A 22812-nucleotide genomic window follows, 5' to 3' on the forward strand; every position below is an offset into this window, starting at 1 on the left:
AGTCTCAAAGCATTATGCTAAATGAAAGAAGCCATCTATGAAAGACTACATGTTATATTATTTTATGTATATAAAAGTCTAGAAAAGACAAGGAGCAGATTGATGATTGCCAGGAGGTAGTTGTAGGAGAAGAAATTTATTGGAAATGGGCAAAAGAGAACTTTTTGGGGTGATGGAAATATTTTATATTGTTGCGCTGTTACAAAAATGTGCATATTAGTCAACTGAAAGTTAGTGAATTTTAATGTTATTTTTATTTCAGATGCATTGATTTTTAAAATGACACTTGAAAAACTGGTTAACTTTAGAATGACATGATCATTGGCCCTGTCTCCTACCATTAATGAAAACTTTAATTTCAAGTAGACCATAGTACTTAACATAAAGGTTAAGGTTATAACATTTCTAGAAGAATAAATAGGAAAAGCTCTTTGTGCCTTCAGGCAACTGCAAATTAAAACCATGATTTGTTACCATTTCATACCTCATAAAATGTCTAAATCGAAGAAAAAAACTGACACTATCAAGTGTCAATGAGAATTTGCAACTACTTGAATTCTAATGTATTGCGTAAGTATTGGCATATAAAATATTAAAATCACTGTGGAAAACTGCTTGGCAGTTTCTTTTAAATTTAAACATACTCTGTGACTGTAGTGAGAAATTTTACTTATAAGTAATTCCTAAGAGAAATAAAATATATGAACACACAAAAACTTGTATGAAACCTATTTAGAAGTTATATTCATAATACTCCAAATGTTAAAAACTTAATTGTGTATCAGTAGAAGAAAGGATAACTGAATTATGATATATTTATGAAACAGAATACTTCTAAGCAATATAAAAAAAGAATGAACTGCTTTATAGATGTGACAAAATAGATAGAACTCAGTGACATTAAGCTGAAACTGGACATAAGAGAACATAACCATATGATTGCATCTATATGAAGTTCAGAAATACATATAGTGATAGGAAATTCTTATTTAAAAATTTTATTACTGACTTTACTGGAATATGAAAAAATTAATTTTTCATTTTTGAATCTATTAACTTTATTAAGATCATGGTTATGGGTCTCTTTCCTGGACTACACTATCTTTTCATTCTTTGCCAAAGTTCTGGAAAATTATCTCAAATTATAACTTTAGATATTTGCCTCTTATATGAATGCCTTTTCCATTTGGGGGGCTTTCTTTTTCAGAAATGCTAATTATGTGTTACCTGTTTTCTTTATCATTATTTATTTAATTCTTTAAAACTCTTTGTTCGTTTCTAATTTACTTTACTTGCTTTATGTAAGTCTATGCCCGAATGTGTTTCCAGCATTGTCATTTCTCTCTTTCGCTGCTTCCAATTTCACCTTTATTTCTGTTTATTTACTTTGTTTTTTGACTTCTTTAGTAAACTCTACCAGTTCATGTATTCGTGTTTTGTCCTTTTGTTGTTTTACTACAGTTATTTATTTGACAGGCATTTATTGAGTGTTTACCACCATGCATTAGGTACTGTTCTCTCAATTTTTGTGTCTCTTCTATGATCTTATTTTACAAAATTATCTTTTTCTTTCACTTTCTCTACACACAGACACACACACAATATAATAGTAATGTGCTTGATTAGAATTTTTATCCGGTCTCATGACATTATTTTTCTGGTGTTGCTCTCTGTCTTCCATTTATTTATCCCTCTCTCTCTCCCCACTTACCTTCCTTATTTGCATAGATCTTGTGTTCTTTCCTTTTCGATTATTATTCATCTTTGAGTAAAGTGAGTTCTTCTTGTCCAGTTATTTGTTGGAGGTTTGTTTGAGGGTGGGATCGAGACTTTGTTTCAGGAATAAAAGAAATTTTCCTTTTGTCATTGGGTTAAGTGTACGAATGATTTATTTTAGACATTATTTTTTCTCAGCTAATCTAAATTAGCTCTGCAGTGTTGTCTTTATTTTGAATCCCACGTGGGGATACCCTCTCATATTTTTAGTATGTAGGACCTCTAAAGATGGTGATATTATCCTGTAGCTCCCTCAAAGTGAGCTTCTACCACTTTCTGGAGATTGTTGTTTTCAAAGCTGGCTAATGACCACATATTTCTCTGTTTAACAATCACTTCTCAGTCCTTATATTGCTAGACCTTCTGTTTCATAAGACCATGTTTATTGTGCTTCCTCCCTAAAACTTCTTATACCCTTGTTTTCTGTCACTATTATCTCCTCATTTTCTTCCCATTTTTTTTTCATAAATCCTTTTGGTCTTACTATCTTTTCAAGATTCTACTCCCTTCAGATCACTTTCTGATTGTCACAAAAATACATTTTCTAGAGTGCAGAGATAATCATTTTGATCTCTTCCTTACAATTCTTCAAAACATCTCCCATCTCCACTGTATATGAAACAAAGTCTGTGTCATTTAGCATTACATTACAATGTCAACATGTTCTGTCTCTTGCACATCTTTACAATAGTGTTTTCCACTGTTGTTCGTCCTGCAGACCCTATTCTGTAGAGCTGTACAAACTAGGCAAAATTCACCAAATGTAATGTTGAATGTCTCTCTGAAGTTTCTTCCAACTGGATCATCCTTCCAAGTGCTTTCCTCTGATGAACTCCATTTATCCTTCAAAACCATGCTCTGGTGTTAATCTATGGCCCTCTTATTCATGCTAATCAATCCTTTTGATGTGTTCCTTCTCTATATAATGCATAATACTCATCACTGCCCATTCAACATTGAGCGTCCTAGACTATGTGCTCCTTGACAGGCAACCTGGGTGTCTTCTGTTATTAGCAGTGCCTGTCAAATAGTAGACCTATACTATTTATTTTCTTTAAGTGAATGCATGTCTCTTAACATTTAGGCTTGAGGCCATTGCTTCATTTTCTGTCAAGCACTTAAAAACATGCCTGGATGATAATGAAACAGGAGAACTCACAGTGAAAATTGTGGACTATGAAGGCAGTTTTATCTCTAACAAGTATTAATATAGTTTTAGATTTAATATGCTTAAGAAATAATAATGGTAGTTGTTTTATTGCCATCTAGGGAAAGATGAAAAAGAGAAATAAGAATACTGCCTCAAATCATCTATAATAATTTCCTCAGAAGTGAATAGGAAGAACCTTTGCATTATACTTGAAGTCTGTTCGTAGTTTTACAAAATATTTGATCAACAATCCCATTATATATATAATTTCTACAACACAGCCAGTAGAACAAATATTAAACTCTTTAATCTGGATTTACTGTCATTAGGACAGTGCCCTATTTATAGTGACAGTCTGTAAAATTTTTTTGTGACTCAGAAATATTATTTAGCTTTATGAAAAAATAGAGAAATAGTTATTGCTTATTTTTCATTAATTACTGAGGGAGAATGTTCTATATTAGATTCATGGTTGTATAATAATTTATTGGTATTTTTTTTTCTATAATCATCATGAATGGACAATAGTCTAAAGGATTTGAGATTAATGCCATTTCAGACATTGTATTATTTCCTCTTCTCGTAATTGTATGTTTACCTTGTCAGATTCATCTTGACCGCCTGCCCTGGAGACTGTCTATCCCCAGGGAAGCAGTTGTCATGTTCTCTTGGTAATAAGAAAGTTCAGGTATAAATAGCTCTAAAGCAGTTACATAAGGCCGTGTTATTTCAGTTATGTTTTTTAAAAGGAAGGAGGTTGAAAGGACATCTTTGTGGTGAAGTGAGGAGATAAGACTTAACCGAAATGTTTTGATGGGATCATGATCAGTAAACCATTTAATGAGGATGTACATATAAGACCCTTGCAGCCACCACTCACTCTTTTATTTAGTCCTCACAATAACCCTGTGATATAGGATGCACTGTGCCTGTTTTTATAAATAAGAACACAGTCCCAGAGAGGTCAAGTAATTTACTAAATGTACCACAGTTAGTATGTGACAGAGTTGGAATCTCAGCCTAGTGTTTTCTGTATCCACTGTCAGAGAGCTTCCTTTATACAACTAGCTTGCACTGAATATAGTTTATATTGGAGAATCTGCAAATGCCTGTGACTAATACCAGAATATTACTGCTTCCTTCATCTTAAAAGTATGCAGTGTTTTCATATTTTTTAATATTTGTCATATACGATTGTAGGCATATCAGGAATATATATAGCAAATAATTATTTTTCACCAATAGAAACACAGGATTAGAAGATTCGATGAGTTATTAAAGATTCTGTAGTCACTAATTGGGCTCTTATTGGTAGCTAAAAATCAGCAAGAAGAAGTCTTTTTTCTGTTTAGAAATCAACTACCCTCCACATTTCCAATAAAATTTTACTGATCATGTGAGAGCACAGTTTAGATTTACCGTCTCTGAATCCTTTCCTGGTCCTCCTACAGACTTGTATAACCTTCCTGTATGCTACCGCTACACCTCATAAGTACCTCTTTAATGTAATTTGTTGTATCAATTGTCAATTCCCATTCTACTATTCTACATAGACTGTGTAATCCTTGAGGATAGAAGAATCATGTCTTTTCATCTATGTATTTTTGGTGCCTATGTAGTACATGGCCCTCAATAGTGCTCAGTGAATGGTTGTTGCACAAATGAATGCGTAAATGAATGCCTGAGTACAGGAGTATATGAATTCATAAATGAATTGCTTGGTGCTGAAGTCTTCTTTTGTGTTTTAGCGTGCTCTCTAATTTATAAATAAGCCTTTGCGTTAAACCAAACAAAACTCTTTAATTTATAGGCAACAAATATAGGCACTAAAATGGAACAAACTGTGGACCAAATACAGTTACTGGAATTTTAGTCCTAGTTATGCCACTCATTAGCTAAATGACAAGCCAACTTTTATAGGGCACTTTATTTTATCTGTAAAATGAGGGAATCACATATGGCAAAAGTTACAAAGATGATACTTGAATACGTAAAGTTTGAAAAACACTGCTCTATGGCATTTTATGGGGGGTATTATAGGCAGTACTATAGTGGTTTTCAAGCTTTTCTTTTTAAGTGGCAGAACCTATTGTTAAATAAATCTTACATACAGACTAAGAATGTAAAATGTATAAAAATTGAGATTTTAGTGGCTTCCAAGCTTCTTTGTTCTCTAACAACTGTTCCTTCTGTTCTCTCACCCCTTACATTTCAAATATATTAGGTGCTTGTCGAATTCATTTGTGAGTTAATTCTTAAGGTGAGATATAATTTTGCATCTTTAAAAATAAGCAAGGAAATTGCAGTTTTTGAATAAAAAAATAAAGACCAATCAAAAATGTTTCCCTATGTTCTTTTATGCCCTGTCAAGACAATATTACACAGCATTCTGGTCTTACCACATTAGTTTGAGGCATTCTGCTTTTAAGATTTTTTTCATCTTTTTTTTTTTTAATATTTTCATCTAGATAGATATGAATCTTCAAACTTTTAGGAGAGCTGGGACAAACTGACCACAAATTGAATATCTGTTTCTAAACAGACAGTAATCATTGATAGAGTTATTATCCAATTTAATTCACTTAAAGCAGTAAATGCCGTGCCCTAATTCACTCGAGGTCCTGGGAAGATTCCTCACATTTTGAGGATCTTCATCATAGGAAGTCTGTTAAGATGTGGGATTATATTTCTGAGAAAGAAGCACACGGTTTTTCTGTGCTTGCTTGCTTAATACAATAATGAACTATTATGCTTTGTTATTTAAGTCTTCTTCTAATGAAAGGAAAATTTTTAAGTTGATGAACATCTGAGGTCTTTGAACTTAAAAAGAAGACTTTGGCCAAACTCTTATCTGTCTCCCAAATGTCCCATGAAACATGCTTGAAAAAGATTATAGTGGTTACAATTTTAAAAAGCCTAGAGACATAGCACTTGTGAATGAATATCAGGAGTCTTCTCTATTGACTTAAAATAATTTTAGATATTGAAGCAAAGACCTAATTTAGAAGGAGAAAATACTTCCAAATTTTTGCTCAAGCATAAGAGAAAGCGGAGACAAATTAATATGCCTTTTTAGTTATGTTTTAGATCTAGTTTTATACACATACTCTAAGTTTTCCAAGTTAATGTAAATGTACATGAGATTACATTAAAGAGTAGCTTTTCATATGTTCCATATATTCTGCAAACAACAGAATTTTATCTCCTTTTTGCTTCATTATTTTAAAAAAAACACAAACTGGTTCTTTTCTTGTCTTGAAATCCTACTTTTGTTCCCAATTATCCTCTGTATCTTAACCTTAACCCATCCTCGTTTGCTGCTTGTTCTTTGATAAATGCTCATTTGCAGCTTCCAAGAGGCAATGGAGGATCATAGTTAATTACATGAGCTCTGTAGACACAGTGCCCTGTTGTACATCCTATCTCTGTTCTTTCCTAGATAAGTGGGCTTGGATGAGTTATTTACCCTTTCTATGCTTCAGAATTCTCATCTGTAAAATAGAGACAAACATAGTTTGTGAGGATTAGGTGAGATGATAGATATAGGGACTATAGAATTTTGCTTACCACAAAGCAATACATCCCTCTACAAGAGTAAGACTATAAATCCTGTTGATTATGGTTATTTGTGAGCTGATAGTTGTAGTTTACCAGACATTCCATTTCTATCTCTATCCTCCTCCTATCTGCTGCCTTTGGATTATCACACTTTTAGTGCATCCAGGTACAGACATAGAGCATATATATTTTATTCATTCAAATATTTTTCAGTAAATATTTATTGCTTGGCACAGACAATATATAAATATATAACAATATTCACTATGAGCTTCTGAGAGGTTAAAAACTATACATTCTTATAAATAAATATACAATTACGATGAGTACTATGAATAAGAAAAAAGTAACATGATAAGATCTTGTGACAAATAGGGGAAGTAAGTGAAGCTTTTCTGATAAAATGACATGTAGGCTGACTACGAGGAATGATAGCTAGGCAAAACAGAGCAAGTATTACAGTGCAGGAAAAATCCTGAGGCAAGGAAGGCAGGTAAATAAACCCTAAATGCAGTTTGGCTAAAGATAAATGAGTTAAAGGAGTCAGTGATATGGGATAAGGTAGGAAGGCAAGTGAAAGGCAACATAGGAAGTTGAGGCTGAAAGTCAAGCAAGGGCCAGATGTAGGGATTTGTATGTCGTATTCAGGTTTAGGTTTATCCTAAATGTAATGAGAAGCCATGAAGAATGTAATACAGGGAAGTAATATAAGGAATTTTGCATTTTTAAAAAGATTATTCTGGAGAACAGATAGAGTGGGAGAAGAAAGGCTTCTTTCTTTGTTCCTTAGTTACAGTACCTGTACAAGGACTGGAACCTCTTCTGTGAAGCTTTTCTTGATAATTTTCATCTGTAGAGGTGGCCCGACTTCCATCTGTAAGGTTGACCCTTGTCACCTCATTTACTAATCTGATGAACCCATTGTCTCTTCTTGTCATAGCACTTAATATACTACACTGTGAGACTGACCCATGCCAAGGGCATTAAGGATTTTAGAATAATCATTGATTCATCCCTCCAAAGATTATACAGTGGGGATTTTAAGGTCAAGTATTATGTCTCATTCATCTTGTATTACCCACAGCACCCAGCAAGCCTCTGTCACACATGGGTTCTCAAGAGTTTTTTGTTGTTGCTGCTGAGGAACCAAAGGAAGTGTTCAATATTCATGATGGGTGGAAATGGGGATTTTGGATCATAGTTGCAATTTAGTTTTCTTATACTCTCATTGAAAGTTGATAATATTTATTGGGATCCTAGAACACCTGTAATGAGTTTATAATAGTTACTAATAGCTCTGACGGTGGAACTGGAATATCCTCATTTGAGCATGAGAAGGTACCCAGTAAATATTTAAGTGAATCGAATATCCTTCAGCCATACTATCTCTTTACATCTCTATTTGTAGACCTGTGGTTCATTTTAGGAGATAGTAAAAATTCCCTAATCCTTTCTAAATCTCCTCTAATCACATCATCATTTTGGTGCAATGATAACTCAGAGATGGAAACCCTCAAATGCTGAGAGAACTTACACTATCAAATTGTTCATTGATTTGAATACAGGGTTTGAATATATCATTTGAACATAGGACTTCTTTGTTCTTTCCTAGTTATTTAAGACAGAACCAAAATGGCTAAAAAACAAAGCAATTTATATGCTATCTTATGGCATTTTAAACTATAAAAGATTAATCAGTGGTACCAGTAACTTTTTTAGAGTAGGAAAAATAACTCAGTTCTTTAAAATTTTCCCATTTAGACAGTTTTTACTGGAGAGAAACTTGCTAATAAACCTATTAAGGCATTATTTATACAAGTAGAAATATGGGAATCGTTTGTCACTTTCTCGCAGTTCTGTTATTGTTAGAAATTAACATTCATCCAAACAAATTGTATACTAAGAATTTTTCTTTGTTGTCAACATGTGAATTGTATCCTATTAGTAATTTAGAGAGAACACATTTTATAGTAGAAATTGGTTTTAAATTGTTGTTCAGGAGACATGTTTTAGTCAGAGCAGCAGTTAGCTTAACTACTTTGCAGTCTGATAACTATTAAAAGAATGCCATTATTTCTTTGTTACTTATCATTCTGTCAGGCTAAGCTAATAGCTTGTTTATATTAATTCTTAATACTTTTTAATTTTTATCTCGAAAGTCCTTGATGCTTATTGCCTAATTAAACAAATTGATTTTCTCTCCCAGAAATGCTTACATCTAAATGTTAGGTGCTTATAATCTTAAGCTTTCCACAGAAAATGTCTTTTTGTATTACATACACATTTTTTCTTAAATTTGTTTGCTCTCCATTATTTGCATCCCACTGCAATAATTTTTAGGAAGAAGCACATTTCTCTCCTGTTTATCTCTCTAAAAGTTGAATCCAAAAAGGGCTTTAATTGACTGTTGCAATCCTGAGTTTCTGAAAGTCTGATGAGACCAGTAGATAGAAACTCACTGGGGGAATTTCATCCTTTATGTATTGAATTCTGGACATGTGTATCTCTTAGTTGAATCTAGAGAGTTGTTTTTTATAGGTTGTTGTTTCTTATGTTAGTTTTCTGGAATTTCATTAGACTCATAGAATTTATGGATAATTATAACCTGTAGAGGAAAGGACAGAGGAGGAAGAAAAAGTGAACTATCCCCTCTTCCCACTCTAGATTCTACGCACTGGACACTGAGTGGCCCCACATAGTCTGATCACTGACCTGGGAAAAAAGAAGGAGATGTGATTTAAAGCAGTTGTAAATTGAAGTTAGGGACTCAGTCTGAACTGTTGTGAAGGAAGAGGAAATAGACTTGACATTATGGGTAGAAAGCACTTATTGGAGAAAAATTAAAATCAGTACTGAGTTTAGAATGTTCAATAAATTAATTACACACACATGACAAATTAAAACTTTTTTGATCGTCATCTCAGAATAAAAGAAAATCTTTCAATTAGAAAAAAGGTAGCTTTCTTTTTATGTTTCTTATTTTTTCAAGATTTGGTTTAGTATGTATCCATAATGTAGGATTTTAAATGGATTATCATTATTTGTTGCAATTTATTTCAGCTAAGATTACTAGTACTAACTATAACCCAGGGAAAGAGAAAATTCACACAATTGCTTTAACATCCAGGGTCTTTTTCCTCATTTTAGCTTTTAAATCTCTATGGAGAAAAGATGAAGTGGGAAAGACTAAATTATATGAGGAATATGGAAGTCTTTGAACATAACAGAATGTTTTGAATGATTAATATAACTTTAAAAACATCTTTTAAGTGGAGAAATATAAAACCATTTATATGGAAAACTATTAAAATATGCCAGAAATGGAATTTATAGTCATCATACTTACTCATCAACTTAGAAATTCTTAGAAATACTTTGTTTTAATGAAGCATATGGTGTTCTATTTACTGGGAAGCAAACCTTGCTAATGGAAGAATGTTCTAAAATTAAAACCTGACCTTTTCACTCATCTATATTTGCCTTAAATTTGAGGCACTTGAAAACTTTAGTATCTTTTAGAAATTACTTTGTCCTTACATGATTGGGGGACATGGTTCCAGAAAACTGATCAATTTAACTTGTATTTCCAACTTCAGAAAATGAAATAAAAATTACTTCATTCAATTCTACCTTGAAAAGATGTGAATAAGGCCAAACATCTGGTTAGTGACATATTTAGAGGCTTGGCTTTAGAACTGGAATGTTCTGGTCTGGACTAGCAGAGTGCATGGCTTTGGGCATATTTTATTACTGCTCTAAGACTTGATTTTTCTCACCTGTCATGATTGTTGCACCCACCTTATTTGGTTGGCTGCTTTTATGACACATATTTGAAATTTCGTATGTATAGTGCTTAAATTGGCATAAGATAAATTATCAATCTATGTTAGCTTAAACAAAAAGCAACTGGTACTAACAATCAGCAATTGGCATGTGTAACCCATATTGTCCCATATTATACGTACCATAACAATACATTATGTTATATGATATATTAAATTATATACTATTATGCGATGATATAGTTTGTTACAACATACTATAATATTAAATATATTATAACATTTCTCAAAATTCCCAAAGAAAATCACCATTGTACCCAGAGTGATGACAAAAAGCTATTTCAGCCTCTTAAAAGTAACTTGAGATAATGCTTGCTGATCCTCTTCTAAAAGCCATACAGCCATTCTAGAATTCCAACTAGATTTTACTCATTCATTCTTTGAAAAATTACTTATTGAGACCCTGCTTTGTGTCAGTCATCACTGTACTAGGCACCGAAGAAAGATTTTTTAAAATTGCCCTGTGGCTTTGAAAAGTTTTTGGAAGAAACCTGTTATTAGTCAGTGTTGCAGCAGGGAACAGATCGCACTTCCAAAAGGAAATGAAAGAGAGTTTTGTGGAAGTACTATTTGCAAAAGGTGTGGGCCGGTTGAAGATAAGCAGAAAAGAGTGATGAAGTGCCATGAGGCTAGCAACAGTGGAAAGTGCTATCAGCTCAGTGTCTGAAGGGTCAAGTGGAGACAGTAATTACTAGAATCCAGAAAAGCTTGTCACCTTCGAAGAGGAGTACCTACAGAGCTGTGACCTAGAGTAGAGGACTTTAGCCACTGTTATACCGTGGCCAGCAGACAGGGACCACTCTTTCCTCCTGCCCTCCAGTTTGTTGCCTCTGCTTCCCATTGGCTGAATACACTCAGGAACCAGAGAGCTAGAAAGCCATGGATGCACTTCCCTGAGGGCCAGGCTCCCAGAGCACAGGAGAAGGTGGAGGAGTAGATCTAGAGGGGCAAATGAGGAATATCCAGAAAATAATTTCTCCTCTCTCTTTTTTTTAATCTTATATAACACATGTTAGGTTTTATTTCTGAATATAAAATAATATATTTTTAAATGTAGAACTTTTGGAAAACTGCCTTGTTACTTGAGATCCTGCTTTTCCTAGCCAGGGCATGCTCCCAGTTGAAGGCATATGTATTTATCTAGTAAGCTTTCGCACTCAGAGTGTCATACAACATAAATTTATTTCCGTGGCCGAGTCCTCACAAAAATACCCTCGCTTGCCAAAAGATCTACTATGATTTTTGTCTTTCTGCCTGTCATGAGTTTGCTTAGCAGAACATCTTATTACACGTATTGCACATTTAGTATATTAAATTTCTTTCCATACTTTTCCATGTCATATTGTTCTCCACTATCTCCACTAAACAAATACTACTCATTTTTTAAGGCTAAAAAGAAACTTCATTTTCTTCTCAAAGCCTTCCCTGCAACCCAACACCAACTCCTACTGTATCTCATAGAAGAATTTTATTCACACATAATATCTTAGTATTTAATCACATGCTTTGATACGCTCATTTTACAAATATTTTTGAGTACCTACTATGTACTAAAGTACATATTTAATTTATATCAGCCTTTCTTTCCAAACGAGACCTAAAATCCTTGAGGGCTAGGTTTCGCATTGAGCTTCATTTGGATCCCATCATACCCTACCCAAGTCTAAAGAGATATAGTTAGGGTCTTATTTTTCATTTCTACTGGGGAAACTTGATCACTGTTTCTTCCTGATGAAGATAGCCTAGAGATTTCTACTCTAGTTGTGTTGCTTAATCCTATCTTTAAGTGCACTTCTTGCCAAGCAAAATGGATGTCAGATGAAAACTAAATTTTGCTTTATAGAGTTTTTGTACTAATTTACTACATGAAACCATTTGTTAAAGATCATTTTGCTTTTCTTTTCTTCACAGAACCATACCCTACTAATTATGATTCTTTGTGATTGACTGTAAATAACATTTGCATCTTGATAGCCCTGATGCTAAACTTACCAGTTAAATATGTTTCATTTTGCACTGTTATATGATATAATGCTGTATTTATTTTATTAACTGTGTGAATTCAGCTGGTAATCTATTAATAGATATTTAAGAGGCTATAATTTATTAGCTAGCTGTGACCTAAGGCTTAGTCTGTCATCATTCCTTAGTTTCTTTATCCAAGATAAGTAGATATCATTTACCTCACAAAAAGATGACCCCCAAAATATATTACATGAGTTTTATAGAAGTAAAATTATTTTAAAAATCAGTTAATAGTCTCATTTAATTTGTGAGCCCTTACATATCTATCTGTATCCATATCTGTATATCTGTATCTGTATAAATTTTTGGCTCATAAAATGATATATCATTTGGAAAATATAGAAAAGAAAGAAGAAGCTCCTATAACTCTTATGCAATGTCCACTATTATTATTTTACTCATTTTACACAGCTTCTTTAATATTTTTCTGTGCTTTATTTTTATAGAATTATAATCATTGGGTATGTCTAATTTCATGTCTTGAATGTAAAACGTTAAATTTTGAATCTTGCTTTTTTTAAATTTAGAAGTGTAAACCTTTTTTCAGACTCCACCTTATAGAGGCACTTGAGATTAAGTATAACTCTGTGATAAAATGTCTCTGTTATTTGTCTGCTTTTCTTAGGTTTTAAGCAGACTGAATAAAAGTTCTAAAATTCTTCCTATTCCTGTTAGAATTATAAACATCCCTTGATGTATGATAAGGATATTTTTTTTCCTTAGCCTATGGAATCAGATACCTGAAAAGTCTGTAGGGTTCTCTCCCTGCAACACTAATAAAGCAAAGTTTCTCCTCCCCAACCCAATCTCTTATCTACTCTGTCAGTTTTGCTGCCAACTCCTGCATAATATAGTCAAATTATGCATTAGAAATTCAACCCCGGTTTCCTGGGTGATGGTACAATGCCACTACTTAGTATTCCTAGTCACATAGCTACAATTTCATCATGCTCTTTTAATCTATATATATCTTCATGTTCAAGAAGGAGACTTTTCAAATCAGGCATGTATTAAGAGTTTAAATGTACAGAGTGAGAAAACATCGGAGCTTCTTGAGCTCAGCGACAATGCAAGATATTTTTTTTTTATATCAAGATTTTGAGAAATCAAAATGGACCATATGGACCAACACTTCCTTTTTGGATTCGATGATTTCTGTAGTATATCTTTTCCAGTTCAATTCTGCAAACTCAGAATTCTTCATATTGACTTATTTTATTATATTGACTTATTTTCTATCTTTTCTTGACAATAGTTTTCTATCTTTTTTTTGACAATAGTTTCAAGGGAGCATATTTCATAAATCCCAAAACTGCGGTTATAACTGTGTTCCCTAAATTCCACATCTGCTATGTTTTAACTGTGTGACATTTACTTATGCATGTATATCGTATACATTCAAATGTTAGTTTAAAAAATACAAATGAACAACATATTTGTATTTAACTATAGATCAAAACTTATTTTTTTGTATGTGTCTTTTTCTCTGCCCCCCTTCCCCCGTAGGTCTTAAAAATTGTCAGCAAAGCTACACTGAAAAACACATCCTAAGAGGGGATATTTTTCTTCTGTATAATGAAGAAAAGCAGGAGTGTGATGACGGTGACGGCTGATGATGTAAGTTGCACGAGTCAGAGTTGCCTACTTCCACCTACTTTTTCTCTGCTCCATAAAGAATTTACTCCATAATTTTATTTAAAGGGAGGGCAAGTTCGCTTAATACCACTGCTTTGTCGCTAGGTGTTTCTATGATCCAGACCTTGCCAACACCTGGAATGCGAGGTAGACAGCAGGAGCACTGTCTTCTCAGCAACTTGGAGATGGCCTCAGTTTGAGCTTTATGGTTTTCATTCACAAACCCATCAGTCTCTGGTGTAGGGCCACATCTTAACTCCTAGAAACTCCTCTTTACCAGTTCCCTGAGGACTTCCTTCCATATTTTTATCTAGGTACACCTAAACCTTGAGAGTTACCTCCTATGGTGGGATATTTGACATCTGCTCATACAAAGTTTGTGATGTATACATATTCTAGGTCTCAGATACTCAAGTGTGGTCCTTAGAGCAGCAGCATTAGCATTACCTGGGTATTTATTAGAAACGTAGAGTCTCAGGCCACACCCCAGATTTTCAGATTAAATTGTATTTTAACAAGATCCCAGGATAACTAGTTATGTATATTATGTTTGAGAAACCCTGTTTCAGGTCATCTGAAGAGTCCTGTAAACTAAGCATCTTCAGAGCTTTGCATCTTAGACAGCTGAGATTGAGTATCTCCTTTGTTTTCCATTAACTAGTCCCCCATGAGTGTGTCTTTAATTGTCCAGTCTTTACTCAGTTTCTGTTTGTAATGGAGGTAAAAATTATACACCACTAATCAGATGTCCAGAAGGAAGGGAAGGAAGGAGGAAAAGGAAATAATTTTCCTTGTTCTCTGTAATAGCTCACCTTGTTAAGCTCCTATTCACAGATGGGAAAGGGGTTGGGAGGAACTTGAACTTGCAAGTTGGTATAAAATGATGTCTTTCGGATAAAGACCCAGTATATCAGGATTTCTCCCAGCTCTTAAGGCTTCTCTTTAATTATGTGGCATTGGACAAAGGGTCAGACTTAATTTTAATTAACATTATGGTAATGGATGTGTGATATTGTCTTTCTATTGTACTTTTCTACTAGTAATTACTGTTTTCCAGTTGAGGAACAGCTCATTTCCCTGGATCTTTGATTGTCAAGTCTGTGCCCTTGATCTAATGCTGCTTAGGCATGTAACAAGTATACCAAGTGATGACTGCCCTCAGCATGAGCAGTGTACCTTCCCAGTTCACTTCAAATTTGACTTCTTGCTCACTGTCTGGGCTTTTCACCTAACCTATTAGTTGTTTAAAAAACTCAGCTCTGCTTTCTGTTAGCACTTACCTTTGGGCTGTTCAGCACATGGATTCCTGGTCCCTTGGCTTTATGCCGCATCAAGCCCCTTGACAGGCAGTCTGAGGCTGATTCTCAGCTTCCTTCTGTGTCTGTATATGGCTTGTGGGAACCTCTAGGACCCACAAGTGCAGAGGGAGGCTTAGGTGTGCTACAAGGCTCTTGATTTCCAAAACACACTCTTTTGCCATTGCTATTTCTACTCTTTTGCGTCAAGGGACCTCGTTAGTGTTCTTTTCTCATCACCTGTGATAATATTTCCTTTCTTTATTTCCCTTTTTCCTGCTCCTTGACCACAAGGGAAAGTCCCTTAATTTATCATCTAAGTTCTCAGTACAGACAGTAAAAGCTATGTTCAGACCTCCATGTTCTGCTAGGGTATCTAAAGGGAAACCTCTGGAATTTAGAAATCCTTTTCCTCTTCAAAAAAATCTTGGAATTATTCCTTAATACTATTTGTATACTGTGTGCTCCAAGATTCAATTTTTAGGAAGAATAAACCTAAGCGATGCATCACATCTATTAAAGATGGATGATCATTCTTTCTTTTCCATTGTATTCTTCCAGTAATAATCCTGAGCCTTCCCAAGGCAATGGTTGCCACATTCAAAGGATGGGAATGTTTCATATAAGAATGTACAAAAATGGCATAGGGAATGCAGTCAACATTAATGTAATGTCTAGATGGAGAGCCAGAAGAGAGAGAGAGCAATTAGGGGGATCATTTTCTAAACTCTATAAATGTCTAACCAATGTACTATGTACTTGAAAATAATAATAAAATAAAATTTAAAAAAGAATGTGCAATAAAAGAAAAGTGCAAAAACTACTTACCTTACCCAAGTGGATAATTATCACCAGGATTTGCAGTGTTCAACATGGTGGCCACTAGCAGTGTGTGACTCTTAAATGGAGATGTTCCATAAGCATAAAATAGAGCTTGGCTTTTGAATATATGGTAGTGCAAATAGAAAAGAAGGTAAAATATATCTTTAATAATTTTTCATTACATGATAAAATGATAATTTGGATATACCCGACTAAGTAAAATTTACTATTAAAAGTAATTTCACCCATTTCTTTTTACCCTTTTAATGTGGCTATTAGATAATTTAAAATTACACATTTGGCTCCCATTACACATTGGCTCCCACATATGGCTTACACCTTATTTCTACTGAACAGTGATGACCTAGAACTTTTTACTATGCACCACAGCCATTTGAGTGAGTACAGTGCCAAAGATCACAGTAAGCATTAACAGAGTATCTACTTCCTCACAATAGGAGCAACTTAGTAGACCTTACATTTTAGATAATACACTCTTGAAGTAAGTTTTCACCCTTAAATCAGGTATATTTTTTTATACTTTCATTTATTTCAACTTCTTCCCTTCTTCCTTGCATACTTTTTCTATTTAGATTTAGAGTTTCACACTTAATCTTCCTTTGTGATAATCTTTTGGAATTATATTGGCAAAATATTGATTTTTAAAAAGGATTATCCAAGAACACGAGGATAATCCAAAACTTGGTTGTTTCCCTTGGGATTATAAAGACATAAGTTAATTTGAGTCGGTGTGATACATTTTAGAATTTGTGATTTCCAAAGGTAACATTTAAATTAATGTTACTTTCCCAAAAATATTTGACCCAATAGTGGGTGTAGACAGCCAGAGTTGTGCTGGTTACAATAAGAAAATAGCCCAAGATCACAAATTCAGTAGTTGAGAATTGATGAATTGGATTTTGCCTTTGAGAATGTTAATACTGTATAAATTATGAATATGAATTAGAGAGTTTGAGGTAATTATGAATAATTCCACATGGGTTAATGAGTGTTTATAAAACAATGTTAATGATTCCAATATTTAACTTAATTTCTAAAAAGCTTTTCCATTATGTTCTTTTGTGACAGTGCATTTTCCATATGAGATCTTTTAAAATACATTTTTAAACTCAAAGCATGACTTCATATCTGTAAATCCAAGCTTGTTGGCAAATTAGTGTGGAAGATATTTTATGGTGGGTTTGGTTTTATTACTTTTCAAATAAGTACCATAAGTACCAAATAAGAACCCATTTAATTCATTTACCACTATTAAACCTACTTGGTAATACTTCCTTTTTCTAAAGGAGAAAAAGTATCCAATAACTTTATTAAGAAGCTATGATGATTGATGGTTGAACTAAATGATTTACTTATTTATTTTCTTGGATGTAGTATTTTTTGCATAGAGGCAAAGTATGTACATAAGACTTTGCTTTTCAGATAATCGGTATTTTCTTTACATGCATATTTAAAGCTAGACTGATTCATAGTATGAGTTCTGAATTTTAGTTTGTTCTTAAATCTCTTTAGGAAGACAGCATATTCTGTCTCCTTAACTAGTCTAAGTTTTTTGAGAAAGAAACATATATATTGAACTTTCATCTCAGCTTCTTATTTCTAACACACACACAGATACACACACACACACACACATACACACACTACAGTAAGTACTAGGCCTACAGCACACTTAATATAATAACTAGTTACTAAACATTGAAACACTGGAAACATTCCAGATTATTTCAAAGTCTAGAATATTCTATATTGCTTTTTCTTCTTCCTGTTATCAAATTATGGTTCTACAGAATCTCAGATAAATAGTATCTTAAAACCATAAGTCAAACACAAGAAAATGTGATGATATCCCATTTTCAAGTAGGGGGAGTGGGGCCTCTGAAAATTGTCAGGCCTATTTATGCCCAGATTTCCATCATCAGAATATCTTGTGTGGATCAGATAAGTTTAAATCTCTAGAATACAAATTCTTGGAGAATATTTACTATTCCTTTTTTTTTTTTTACTGTTGTATCTTTCTTAAGTTGCACAGTGCAAAACTAAAACTATAATAGAAATGCAACAAATATTATTGAATGACCACAGACCTTTAAACCTGAGTTAATTATTCTTGTATGCACTGGAATAGGGATGGGTAGAGGAGTGGGAGACAAAGACATTTGCTTGTTTAAACCTCAGGAGGTCTAGTCCTAGTAGGGCTCGGAGAAAGTACCAATCTTTTTAGGCACAGATGACTTTCGGTTGAGAGACCTTGGCCTGATGGTTGGACTTCCATTATTTTCTGTTAAGGGAAGAGTGGAGAGTAGCAATTATATCTTTTAGACTCCAAGTTGCTCTCAGTGACCAATTGCAATGCTATAACCTTTTCTTTGAGCTGATATGAATGGTACACCAGGCTCATTTGGGACCCCCACTTCTAACAGTACCAGGAACCATAGTCACCAAGAGAAAAGAGAAAGAATGGATAACTCTTAGTATTGGTTATAGTACAGAACCTTTATCTTCTCACAAGTATTCCATTCATGTCATCATTAGGGCAAGTATTGAATGTGATAGTTCAACTCATGACTGAATAAATTATATCCTTTTTTTCTGAGCCCTTATGTAATTTCAATAATAATAAAAAGAAACCTCAACTCTGAGAAGACCTTTTTTATAGGAACAGTAATAGTAGTCATTCATAATTCCATAATTATCAATATCTTACTGTTCTGTGATAGAAAATATTTTTACTTTCAAATACTAAACAAGAAACCTTTGACTTTAGCCAGTATAGTTTGTTCCAATGACGCAGAATGAAATCATTGATTTATAAATACATTTTCACTTATAAGCTTTCATTTTGGCAAATAAAAAAGGGAAAGAAAGAAAAAAGAAAAATTTTAAAAAGAGAAAAAAGATAAAAATCCCTCCAATCCACATGTCATGAATGGTAAATATTATCTACAGTCCTAAAGGTCACCAAGAATCAGCAACTGATATGTTTATTCTGAAAGTTGACAATTAACTCCTCACTCCCCCCTGTCTTATTTCTTCTTAATAAGCTTCTGATGTCAGTGTTAGATGCTAATTATGAGATAATGAATCAGGACTTTAGGAGTGACAACATGATCATTTAGTTTCTTACATTACTCTACTGTGCATCACTTTAAACAATTGAATTTTCTTTTTTGTCTTCTTCTTTTTTATTTTCTCCGTGGTTCCTCCAGAATATCAAAGATTATTTTGAATGTAGCTTGAGTAAATCCTACAGTTCTTCCAGTAACACACTCGGGATCGACCTCTGGAGAGGGAGAAGGTGTTGCTCAGGAAACTTACAGTTACCACCACTGTCCCAAAGACAGAGTGAAAGGGCCAGGACTCCCGAGGGTGATGGCATTTCCAGACCGACCACGCTACCTTTGATGACACTTCCAAGCATTGCTATTACAACTGTCAGCCAGGAGTGGTGAGTAGTCTCAAAATTAAATGCCATTCTAAGTTTTATTTTCCAATTACTCCAAATACAATTTCCTGCTATTAGATATTAGCTTTCTGTGGAATAACTAAAGCTATTGACATTTTAACAGTTTGTTTCCCTTTGGGTAGCAAGATGGGGCTTTTAAAAGTGGAGATATTTTCTACCTCTTTAGATTGGAAGGAGTCTATTGAAAAAGAAATAAGATACACTTTTATTATTGTCAAGGGGAAACGAATCACTGCCTATGGTGTTTTTTTAAAGGAACTATTTAGTGAGCATCGGTATGTTTTAATTTAATAAAGCTAAAGCAAAATCCTATCAGAGTAGCTAAAGGAAAAATACGTGTATGTGTATATGCATATATAATAGGAGATATTTTTACTCCTGTATTCTATATATAATTATTCCTAGTTTCTTTTTATTATGATCTCACTTTACTAATCTCAGTTTGTGATTAACCATAAAATAAAACACTTCATTGTAAGTCAAAAGAGGAATGAAAATTATGCTTGGACTGTTTTGCAGAGTCTCTATTTGTGAAAGAGGCTATTTTAATCTAATGTTGCAAAGTTAATCAAGTGCATATCATCTTAACAGTGTGTTTAAAATTGTGCCATGACATGGCTTCAAATATATGTATTATCATATACTTAATAATTAGCATTTTCTCTCTTTTTCTTTTTATTCCCTCTGTATAATTTTCAAACATTTTTCCAAAAACAGACTGCTTAAACAACATGGAGCTTTATCATTAAAATAAAAAATATTTTCTCTATACATCACATAATTTTAAGTACTTTTAAAATTCTTTTTTGTTTGTTTGTTTAAATCACTTACTTATTAAGGAGGATGGAACATATTAAATTATTGTACAATACCATTCCAGGAAATAATTAAAATCTGTGATTCTTATGTCGTGCCTTATATCCTTGCCACAGTGCTGATGAATAGCTCAGTATGTGCTCGTTGGCTGATGCAAGACATCTTTTAATTGACAGTTAACAAATACATGAAGAATTATATCCTTGAAACTACAGGTATCACAGTTAGTAGCATGAAATGATTCACCAGCCCGTATGTGATAAAGAAGCATGTTAACACATTCTAGGGATAACAGGTTAAAAATTTGAGAAGCACTTACTTACACCTTTTGTTCAGCTGAATTACTATTAGAACACTCATAGCCAATCATTGAGAACTAAAATGAACATATTGATCCCACACTGTTTACTTAATCACATAGCTTCTGTCATTAGTCTTGGTCGTGTTTCTGCGTAATCACAGGTTTGGAGTCTTAAAGACAAATATGTTTTCCAGCATGTTGACAGTGGTATAGTGGTGCTAGTTGTTGCAATATTGAAATGATTTGTAGCTGTTGGTATATATACATGCTTTTTTGAGCTCTCTGATTATTCCTATTACTATCCTGGACTCCTCCCTGAAAGTTCCTCATAATCCAGCAACTTAAAAAGTGATGACAATGGGAGTCCAGTTGTGGCAGGTGTTGGTGCTGCGCCTATTAAAATAACACTCCAAGTAAAATGTACCTTGTAAAGGTACATTTTAAAGTTTAAGTTAATTTAACCCAAGGACACTGTGATAATTGTGGAATCGTCCCACCTGTAGAAGTATCAAATCCAGACTCTGACATTTGGGACATACTTGTCTACCTCTCTAAATTGAATATGTTTATCTGTATGAAAAGAGCAATTGTACTCACCTCATAGACTGTTGTAAAGATTAAATATGGTTATCTCTATAAGGTACCTAGTTTAGTAAAAACCATATGTTAAGCAACCAACAAATGTTAGTTTCTCTCTTCTCAAATATTAGCCAATAAATCCTTTTGAAAATTAGAAACCATGTCTCAAGTACCAGCAGCCTCATGCTAGGTACCAATAGTTTATAGTGAAATGGAGAATTTAGCCATTATCCAGAGAGTTTACATCATGTAATCAGCTAACATCACATATTAGTAATTCATTCATAACATCTCTGTTTTATTTTAATTACCTGGATACTTTTTAAAGTATGAGAATATTCAACCATTGACTCTACTCTCTTGTGTATATGTATATATATAGTTTTAAATCATCTTGTCTTTTTGGGTTTTATTCTGGTAATTGTTTTTGATTTTTCTTCTTGTTTGCTAATTCTGTTTTCAACTATGTCTAATTTGATGTTAAATCTCATATTGAATTTTCAATTTTGATTATTATATTTTTTATTTTTAGAGTTTGTATTTATTTACTTTTTAAATATGGTAGGCAATTTTATGTAGTTTCATTTTTCCTACATGTATTATTTATCATTTGCTACATAGCAAATAATTTTAAAACTTAGTGGTTTAAAGTAACAGGATCAGGAATCTAGTTGTGGCTTATCTGAGTGCCTCTGACTGGGTCTCTCACAAGGCTGGAAACAGGTTATTGGCCAGTGTTGCAGTCATTTCAAGGCTCGGCTTGGTGTGGGGAGATCTGCTTCCATGCCCACTCACACAGTCGTTGACAAGTTCATGTGCTTGCCTGCTTCTTGACTGGAAACATCAGATTCTTGCCACATGGCCTCTCTATAGGCCTATTCAAAACATGGCATTTTTTGGAACAAAGGCAGGGGTGGGGGGGCAGTGGAGAGAGAGAGAGAGAGAGAGAGAGAGAGAGAGAGAGAGAAGGCAAGATAGAAGTCAAAGTCTTTTACAACTTAATCTTGGAAGTGACATCTCATCACTTATACATGTTCTCTGCATTAGGTCTAAACCCCATATAAAGGGAGTAATTGTGCAAAGGCATAAATACAAGGAGGTGGGCATCACTTTTGGCTGTGGCACAGGGAGGAAAAAAGTAATCATTGTGAAATATGCCCAGAGTGTTCTCCAGAAAGTCTTACTCTTCAAGGTAAAATACTTTACCAGAGCCACATAACACCTAGAGGGAGGACATTTCCTCAATGCTAGCCCCCTCTAGCCTGCCTATCTTCCCTAAGGAGCAGAGAAGCCAAGAAACTTGTGACATAGGTCCACTAAAAAACTGAAGTGTAATCAGAAAATTGTGGAATGCTTTTTCTCCCAAATACCTTACCACTATACCAACAGGGTTTCAGGATAACAAGAGTGGATTACAGCTTAAAAAACTATGAGAAACACTTTATCTAAGAAGGAGTTTCTAGGAAATCCTAAAGGAAACAGGGGAGACAAAAACTAATACATTAGAAAACTTTGAAACCTCCAAC

General features: G+C 33.8%; 1 protein-coding gene across 1 annotated transcript in view; it reads left to right on the top strand.

Moving 5' to 3' along the window:
• PDE4B (phosphodiesterase 4B) overlaps positions 1–22812 on the top strand; it is a 467156-nt gene that overhangs the window by 68822 nt on the left and 375522 nt on the right. The window contains exons 2-3 of the mRNA XM_036234930.1: positions 13858–13968; positions 19334–19572. Coding sequence (XP_036090823.1) covers positions 13927–13968; positions 19334–19572 — 281 coding nt within the window. The 5' untranslated portion in view covers positions 13858–13926. The remainder of the gene's footprint in view (positions 1–13857; positions 13969–19333; positions 19573–22812) is intronic.

Source organism: Rousettus aegyptiacus, unplaced genomic scaffold (genome assembly GCF_014176215.1).
Source record: "Rousettus aegyptiacus isolate mRouAeg1 unplaced genomic scaffold, mRouAeg1.p scaffold_m13_p_1, whole genome shotgun sequence".
NCBI classification, from domain to species: Eukaryota; Metazoa; Chordata; class Mammalia; order Chiroptera; family Pteropodidae; genus Rousettus; species Rousettus aegyptiacus.